General features: G+C 39.2%; 1 protein-coding gene across 1 annotated transcript; it reads left to right on the forward strand.

Moving 5' to 3' along the window:
• Window positions 1-879: 879 nt before the first annotated feature.
• On the forward strand, window positions 880-9,263 carry rp1l1b (rp1 like 1b). Its single transcript, XM_020714664.3, is given in 4 exon segments — window positions 880-1,503; window positions 4,175-4,316; window positions 4,406-9,048; window positions 9,050-9,263. Coding segments are annotated over 4 exon segments (5,361 nt in total). The 5' UTR covers window positions 880-1,008; the 3' UTR covers window positions 9,131-9,263.
• Window positions 9,264-9,501: the final 238 nt, after the last annotated feature.

The following is a 9,501-nucleotide window of genomic DNA, read 5'->3' on the forward strand; positions in this document are numbered from 1 at the left end:
AATTAGCAGTTGTTTGTGTAAAAAAGGTGCCTAATGCTGTGTCACCGTAGCAACAAGTCATAAGTCAAATAATGATTTTAAGATTTATCTTCGAAAATGTAACATCTGTTCAAAGACAGATTGTTAATGTGACACGTGTGTGTGCTCAAATTTATGAATCCATGTAAATTTATCAACAAATACACTCAGTTATGAGTAACATTTCTTGGTCTTTATATAATGTCTGCAACATTTCTAATAATAAAAGAAAGATGAAAGCCCAAACCTTTTATTTGTCAGTCAAGCTTACTCTATTTATCGTTTCCAGAATTTGCAGCTTTTGGTGTGCATCCCTTCTTATCAGGAAACAATGAACAGTCATTTGTCATTGTTTTGTCACGTTAAGTATTCGTTTTTCTTATTGGAGATATTTTGGCCTTCTGTAGGTAATCCTCTTCCTGTAATTGCAAGAGAAGGAGCCGACATAGTGTTTTTGTCAATGACAAAGACGATAACCGAGGTAATGTCCACTTTTGCTGCTTGGGAACTTAAGCTTGTTATTTAAAGCAACGTGCCAGATTTATTTGTGGCTTTATCCTCATTATCCCTGCCTTCATTTACTCTTTGATCTTGACAGCAGTCAGTACATGCTGTAAATAACCACCATGTTGTGTGTTTACCACTTTGAGATGTCACATCTGCTCAGTAGATTCATTATTACAAACCAGTTTAATTATTGATGATGTGAGCGCATCCAACTCCCTTCTTTTGTGGTTAGAATAACTAGTTATCGTGGTGGTCATGTTCAGAAATGATGGATTAGCAGGAAACAATAATAGTTATTTTTTCCCCCCCATCTTTTTCTTCCAGTTTTGGATGAACAAGAGTCATAGAGATGTTTCCTTCAGGGCCCTTTTCCAGGCAGCGCCAGAAAAACATGACAGTCTTCTGTTATTGTATGCTGCATTTCAGCTGTTATTTTCTTTTGCGGAGCTGAGATCCTAAGCAAATCCACCCAAACCATCCAAAATGTCCTCTCATAAACACAACTTTCAGTGCTTCAATGCCATAGGTGGAAAGGGCTCCCACAAATCTTCTCCCCCATTCAAGCATCATACCACCCATTTACCCAGAATCCCCCAGCATGGCTCGGTGGTCCATCACGACCACACAGATGAATGCTGCTTTTGCAGTGAGTACAGACATGCCGAAGCCCTGGAAGAGGAGGAGACACATCTATCAGATTTCCATCAGACTCACCCATCGTACCACAAATATCACCCACATCAGTACGTCCTTAGAGCACCGGGGAGACCCGAAGAGGCCCCTGTAGATCAGGAATGCCACATCTTCCATCACAGGCACAACAAGAGAGTGGTGCTGGTGAAAAGCAGCGATCCGTCAGTCAAGAAGACAATCATTTTGCACCGCAGAAGTCTGCGCAGCTTTGGCCTTTTCTTGGAAGAAATTTCTGAGCTCATGCACTTCAACATCAAGAAGCTGTACACTCCAGAAGGCCAAAAGGTGGGTCCAGGATTTAAAGTTAAATGTTGTAATTCTATGTTTTTGCAGTTTGTGTGACTTAAAATAGCTGGAGCCTATCATTTGGCCTTAATTAGAGTAGAATCTGATGTAAAAGAGTTGTCATGCATTGATGACATACCAAGGACAGTGGCCTGGAGAGAAAGGGAGGCCTCTAGTGACCACACCATGGCTGGAAAAACAAACTGAATTCTGGGACGCTTTGCTTTAGAATAAAGAAAATGGACATCAGGATAAATATAAATGCATTTTCAAAAGTCAATCAATTTGGTTTTTTTCTAGATTTTTTACTTAGAGACAGAAGCACTTAGACATATGCTTTACAAAAAGTTTCTGATTATTTTTTTAGCCAAAGTTTGGACAAGTACAGAATAACAGTCAGAAGTTAAAAGATGGTGCTGCATTGATCTGATAAGATAATATATAATTTTTCACAAAGAAAAAAAAAACATATTTCTGGTGTTAAATTAAATTATGAGGATTTTTTTTTCAAGAACACAATATATGATATTTGAAAGTGTTTAAGATCTTTGTGTTTATGATAATTTATATATTTAAAATTCAACTTTTTTTTTAAACAAAGCAATATTTTGTTAAACCAGATTTGCACTTTTGTGTTATTGTTGTTGTTGTTGCCTTATGTAGAAATTGAAATTGCATCAGTAATTGTACTAGAAGAAGTAAATGTTTTCAGGACAGAAAAATAAATGATATTTGATTTATTGGAAAAGGGCCGAGGCGAGTTTGGAATAAAATCAGACCTAGTAAAGGAAAAAAAGAGGAAAGACTTTTTCATTTTAGTATTGCAATGAGCCAAATTATTTAATATACCAAACAATTAAAGAAAATGTTTTTTTTTACTCAGCCTGCTCTCAGTGATTTAGTCTGTGCAGGAGGAAGGTTTTCCTTCCACCATTGTGCATTAGGGAATAAAACAGGGATATTCCTTTACCCTCACATTCAGATTCTGCCTCTCTGAGCCACATTAATCTTGGTCAAATCAGGGCTATTTTTGAGAGAGCAGAAACAGGTCAATGTTGAAATTTCCTCTGCGTTTGATACCAGTGGTGTCACAGAAAAGGTGTCTTCCAGAGTGGCAATTAATTATCCTGAACTACAGGCTCGGCGTGACCACATTTGAAACCATTCATCTGCTTTTTACAGCAGTGGAGTCGATATCCAAAAGTGCACTGTCATCCAAATGAACTGCACATGGGCACAATAAAATCATCAAACTCAATATTCTCAAGTTCCTGTTTTTAGTGTTTTTACAGCTGTCAACAAAAAAAAGAGTAGTGAGTATTAAAAAATCTAAACTAAATGTTATTAAATACCACCTTGTATTTACAATAAGTCCATTCTAATAACACTATCAAGCCTACATAAATGGATATATCTTTTAATTTGTGACAATTTTTTGAATGATAAAAAATGTCAGCCGAATTCTATTTTTTTGGTTTGATTTTCTATCAATATTTTAGTTTTGTTGATAGACAAAATAAGTTGCTACAACTTTGACAGTTGAAACTTTATTTCTGGAGCGCATAAGACAGCTTTGTTACAATGTTACCCAAGTATTGACTCTGATGGGCCATGAATGGACAATTTAGGAGAAAGGCGCTCACCAACTGATAAGCAGCTGTTCCTTTCAGGCTAATCATCTGTGACTCAAGATACTCTGTGTTTGCTTTTATGCAAAACTTTAGATACTAACTGCATCAAATAAACTGGAACAATAATGTTAAATGAATGTGTTTTTTTAACGCAATGTTTCCGGTTTATACTGCAGCAAACCCCTTTACTTAAACAGCTGGTAATATTGCTGAGCAATGCTATTATCTGCAGATGTTGTCCATCCCTGCATGAGTTCACCGTCATGCTCAGTGATGATCCAGGATTAGAATACATTCATCTCTTCCTGACTCATTGCAAGTCCCCCTATTGTGACCCATATTTCAGCTCAAAGGAGAAACTAAACCCTCTAAATAACAGCATATTTATTTGTAGCTTTTTGTTGTTACCATTTTACTTTTATAGCAAATGTTAGAGAACACTAGAACTCTAATTTGAAGTGGTAAAATGATGTAAAATAATTTGCTCTAGCATGTTGCTAAATGGGGATCAAAAAGAAAGTATTCTATTAGAAGATTTTAGCAATTCTATTTTTTTTTTTTCACTTATCTTTGCTTAACCTACTAAAGATCTTGTTGAAATTAATGTTGTCATGACTGCCTCCTGGAGAACCCATGGGCTCAAATTTTCCCACTGATTTTTTTTTAATTTTTTAAAATTTTTTCTTTACATTTAATTGTATTTTTTTCTAATATTATGTTTATGGCTATGTGTAATTGCTGCTGCCCAAAACGAACAAACAAATAAAAAAAAAAAATCAAATCAACATAAGTGAAAAAACCCACAAGAAAATTGTTCTTCGGTTCTCCAGGGTTGAACAATACAGAAGGATAGTGTTTACTGCAAATAAAAGCTGTCACAGTCACAGAAATGTGTGATTTTTCAAAGTCATGCATCATCATGATTCCATTATGCAATGCTCACAGTGGGATGTGATCTTCTTGATGGCGGGGGGAAGGAAAAAAATGCCTTTTCCTTTTTGAACAATCTGTAACTAAAGGTTTTTGGTGTTGTGTTTCAGATCGACAGTATTCAGAGTCTTCTGCAGTGCCCGGGTCTACTTGTCTGCGTGGGCAGGGAGCCTACTCATCCTTCACTGACGGACAAACTTCCAAAGCTGGGCATGAAGTCCCATTACACTGACTCCACTGATGGACACAAAAGTAGGCATGATCTAAATTTTAGGTTTCAACCTCAAGTGTTGCCTTTAAAATAAATAATACTTATTTGTTTTTGTTTTTAATCTACCAAGGAATTGCTGCTGAGAAAAATGTCATCTCTCTAGAAGCAGAATCTGTCAAGAAAGGAACCAAGCAGTCACCTGAGAAGCCCGTCCCAGATAGTGCAGATTCCCCGGACCTTGTTGGTTCCTGCCCCCCCACCGACAACAACATGAAGGATGATGACATAAAGAAACGCGTCCGCATCAATAAAGATGGTAGTTTGTCCATGGAGATGAAAGTACGCTTTAGATTACAAAACGACGAAACATTACACTGGTCCACAAAAGTAAAGAAGACCTCAGGTGGGACCTGTGAGTTCAAGCAAGGACACAGTAACGCCTACTTTGCCCAGGTTAGTGATAGAAGCTTTTCAGAATCTGAAACCATCTCTGCCGAAGAAGCTTGGGTCAGTCGGTCCTATCAGAGACATGCAGAGGAACCTCACTGTCCTCAATGCTTCAGTCACTTCCGGGATTATGACATTTGGGAAAACGTACCTGACACACACGGTGCAAATCGCTGTGTTCACTCTTCAAGCTCAAGTGCATCCTCATACGCTGTGGTCTCTAGGAAGACGATAGTTGAAATGCAGTCCATGTCAAGATCAAGTGAAGAGCTAACAGAGCAGGTTATTGAGAAAGAAACTTGTATAAAGAGCATAACTCAGGCAGCTGAAACTGTGGAGTACTGCACTGTCAGTGATGAAGGGGAAGGAGCCTCTCAGAGAACTTCAAGAGCTTCTCAGAAGAGCAACTCGGAAGTAAATTTCAAAAAACAAGCATCTAGATCTTCAGGAGGCTCTATTACGTCAAATAATCCCGACCTCTACCAGATCTGTCAGTGTGAAGTACCTGCAGGTCATCCCAATGAAAGAAATGAACAAAATATAAATCAAGCGGAGGAAGAACGTGGGATACTAATAAGTGCCATGTCTGTTAAATCACCTGCCTCTAACACATCAGAAAACACAGAGAATGCAGCGTGCAGGGAAAATCAGGGGAGAAGGTCTAAAAGTGCCATGTTATGTTATTCAGATGCCTCTACCAATTCCACATGTGGTGTTTTGGATGTTGCCACCAAAGGCCAACGAACAGCTGATGTAAAAGCTTCACAAGAGCGATCACCCAGCACCCAGTCTGTAAAATCTGTCAAGGGAGAACGTTCCATAAAGTTGGAGCAATCACAGGAATATCTCAAGCCTGAAGAAAATGGAAAAGAGAGAAGACCATTGAGTTCTGTGTCATCCAAAGTGTCGACCAAGTCTAAAGGATCAAGAATATCGTCTGTCCCGAGTGAAAGGCCAGCTGATGAGGATTTGGAGCAGCGGACACCCAGTACCATGTCTGCTATATCAAGCGTTTCTGCAGAATTGAAACACATAGCATATGAGACATCTGAAGAAGAAAGCAGTCAGAGCTCAGCAGAAGAAAAAGAGAGTGATCCGAATGTACAAAGCAGGATATCAGAGGAAGGCTATTTTTCTCCAAAGTTGGAAAACAAAAGAACACAAGGTGCACAGTCTGTTGGGTCAAACTCATCTGCACCACTTCAAAAATCTACAGATTTCGAAGCAACAACTGTGAGAACCACCAGTGTGATGTCGGTTAAGTCTAATGCTTCTGCCAAAAGTGCAGATGCGGAGTCTCATGATGCAAATTCTGAAAACACAAACCAAGAAAGACCACAAAGCACACATTCAACCCAATCAGTGAAGTCTATTGTGTCAAATAAATCTACAAAATCAGAAAGACCTCAAACAGCTGAAATCCTTGAGCACAAAGATGATGACAGTGTTGAAAATGGAGATGTTGAAGAACCAAGGGAAGTTACGAAAATGTCAAACAATTCAGAGGAAAGAACAGCAGGTTCTCTGTTTCAATCAAAGGTAACTCCAGTTCAAAAAAGTGATACCCATGGGGATAACTCTCATGAAACTCTATTTGATGGAGAGATCCAAAGATCATTGAGCTCATTGTCTGCAACATCGAAGAGATCAAACTGCTCTGGATGTCCTCCTAATGAAAATACTGAGATTTCTCTGGATGAAAATAGAGTACATACTGAAGACAGCAGCTCAAGCAGTATTTCAGTCAACTCAGTCCAATCCCATACACAAAGAGCATCAAGTGCTCTGTCAAGTAAATCAGCAAAGTCATGTACTTCCATGAAGTCTAACAAGTCAAATACAGAAAATTTTGGTGACAAAACATCTAAAGAAGAAGCACCAGAGAGACCACAGAGTGGAGTGTCAGTCATCTCCACAGAATCAAGAGAAGGAGATCTTGTAGCAGAAAAACACATGTCTGAATGTAAAAAACACGTGGAGAGAATTCCAAGTAATCTGTCTGTCAGATCAGAAAAATCCCACACTTCCTTGACATCCCAGAAAACAAATGTTTCTGACATTTGCTTGGGAAATGAGGATAGTATTGTTGACGGAGAGGATGAACAGAGACCGTTGTCAAGTCATTCAGTTGTCTCTGATGTTTCTGTAAGATCAAACAAGTCAAAATGTCAAAATGATGATTCCAGAGAAACTCCTGATGTTAAAAATACCAGAGAATCAAATGAAGTAAGACCATCAAGCAGTAAATCTTCCAGATCCAAACAGTCTTCTGCCTCAAAAAAATCTGAGAAAAGACCACAAAGTGCTTTGTCAGCTAAATCAGCAAAGTCAGTCAAATCTGAAGTCCTCAGTGTTGAAAATGGCATAAAAGCTGGAACACAAGAGGATCCAGATGAGAGTCAAGAAAGAGCCAAGAGCGTCCTGTCTGCCAAATCAGGAAAATCGGTTAAATCTGCAAAAAGTCACAAACTTGAAGAAAGTGATGTGAAGGAAAACGTGTCTGACAGTGATCATGAAAATAGACCTCCCAGCATTTTGTCTGTCAGATCAGCAAAATCCACAATGTCAAAAGTTTCCACAACATCTAAGAAATCCAACATTTCTGAAACCTGTCTGGAAGGAGGTGTAGACAATCTTGATGAGAGAAATATCAAAGGAGGGAGTGGCAGCGAACATGTTAGGTCTGCATCTGTGCAGTCAGTTAAATCAAGTGTTTCTAAAAAATCAAAAACACCAGAAAGTCGAGTAGGTGTTCCTCCTGATGAAGAGTCTGTTACCAGTAAGCAGAGTTCTAAAGAAGACGTTAATGAAAGACCTCCAAGTGATATGTCAGCCAAATCAGAGGAGTCAAGTTTCTCAGAAATGTCCATAAATTCTGCAGAGACAGCAAATAGTGCCAGGTCATCCAAATCAGCAAGATCACGTGGTTCAACTAAATCAGTCAAATCAAAAGCTTCTGAAAACTGTTCAGGCAAAATCCCTGATGAAAAACGTGGTGAAAATCTAGAGGGAACAAATGGTCAAGATTGTCCAACAGAGAAGGAAGCATCTGATGATGACCTGCCTGTAGAGAGAGCTCTCAGTGAGTTATCAGGAAAGTCAGCGACACTAAACGCTGCTACAGATGTTTATGAAGTTTGCTCAGAAGATGGAGTGGACCATCCTGACAAAAGAATTGTTCGGGGAGGGAGTGAAGGAAGACTGCCGTCAGCTCAGTCATTTGACTCAAACATATCTGCAAATGAATCAAATTGTACCACTGACGTGCCCGTTGGTTCTGACATTGTCTCCAGTGAAGAAACCTTCAAAGAGCTGGAAGTAGAAAGAGCAGGAAGTGCAGTTTCAACCAAATCTGTCCATTCAAACATCTCAGAAATGTCTGGAAGTCATGGAAAGAAAACCTCAAGTGCTTTATCAGCTAAATCAACAAAGTCGTCTACTTCCGAAAAGTCTGTACACTCAAAAGACTCAGAGCCTCAGTCTGCAAGAGCTTCTACAGTAGATAGCAAAGATCAGGAGAGGACAGGGAGTGCAATTTCAGTTCAATCTAATAATTCAGAGAATTCTGTTCAGTCAAACAGACCACAATGTTCGGATGTGGAGAGCCCAACTGATTGTGAAGAACAAGCAGACAGAGCACAAACCAATCTATCAATCAAATCTGGAAAGTCTGCTAAATCAAAAATTTCTACTGCGTCTAAAAGATCGAATGTTTCTGAAGAAGTGAACACTGATGGAGACAACATAGTGAGTGAGGAAAGAGCATCTTCTTGCACATCGAACAAATCAGTCCAGTCCCACGTGACTGAGAGATCCAGAAAGTCTTGTGCTGCTGGAACTCATGAGGACAGTGCAGAGAGAACACAGAGTGCACTGTCGGTCAAATCAACCAGGTCTACAAAATCTAATGAGTCTAAAGGAATGGATGATTCAGCCAAAAGACACACACCTGATGAGAAGGAGAAGGAAAGTAGAACCTTAAGTAACATGTCAGAGCGATCTAAATCAATTGAGTCCAATGTTTCTGCAGTGTCCAAGAACTCTGAAGTCTCCATTTCCTGTGAACTTAACACTGAAGATGCAACTGAAAAACAGCATGAGGAAGAAGATCTTGGAAATAGGTCAGTGAAGTCAAATACATCTGCAAGATCAAGTCGATCAAAATGTGAATCTGATTTCCCAAATAAGGAAAACAGTCGGCCAAGGTCCCAAGGTTCAGCAATATCTGTGAAATCTAATATGTCTGGAAGCTCTGTTCACAACACTCCAGACGAGAGATATGAGGAAGAAAGTCAAGACAGAGCAAAGAGTACATCCTCTAAAAAATCAAGAACTTCTAAAAAATCCAAGAAGTCAAAGGTCTCAGCATCTCCAGCTGAAGGAAGTGCTTCTGATTCTGATGACATGACAAGATCTGCAAGCTCTTTATCAGCCAGCTCAGCAAAGTCAAATTTTTCTGAAGCTAAGAAATCAAAAGCCTCCAATCAACAGTCCGGACATGAAACTGAAGCTACTGATGCAGACAATGAAGATAGAATGAGCTCACTGTCAACCCTAACCAACAGGTCAAACATTTCTGCAAGATCAAAGCTTTCCAAATGTTCGGACACTGTGGCTTCACAAAACCTCGAGAGCGAAAGCAATGACTGTGATGAAGAAAAAATTTGCACATCAGTCAAATCAGACCAGTCTCGTTTGTCTAAAAAATCCAAGAAGCACAAAGAACTTGCCACTGATGACTTGGCTGTGGATAAAAAAGAGAAAACTATGGCGAGAACG

The sequence above is a fragment of the Oryzias latipes genome, chromosome 24 (assembly GCF_053564925.1).
Source record: "Oryzias latipes strain Hd-rR chromosome 24, Olatipes_Hd-rR_3.1".
NCBI classification, from domain to species: domain Eukaryota; kingdom Metazoa; phylum Chordata; class Actinopteri; order Beloniformes; family Adrianichthyidae; genus Oryzias; species Oryzias latipes.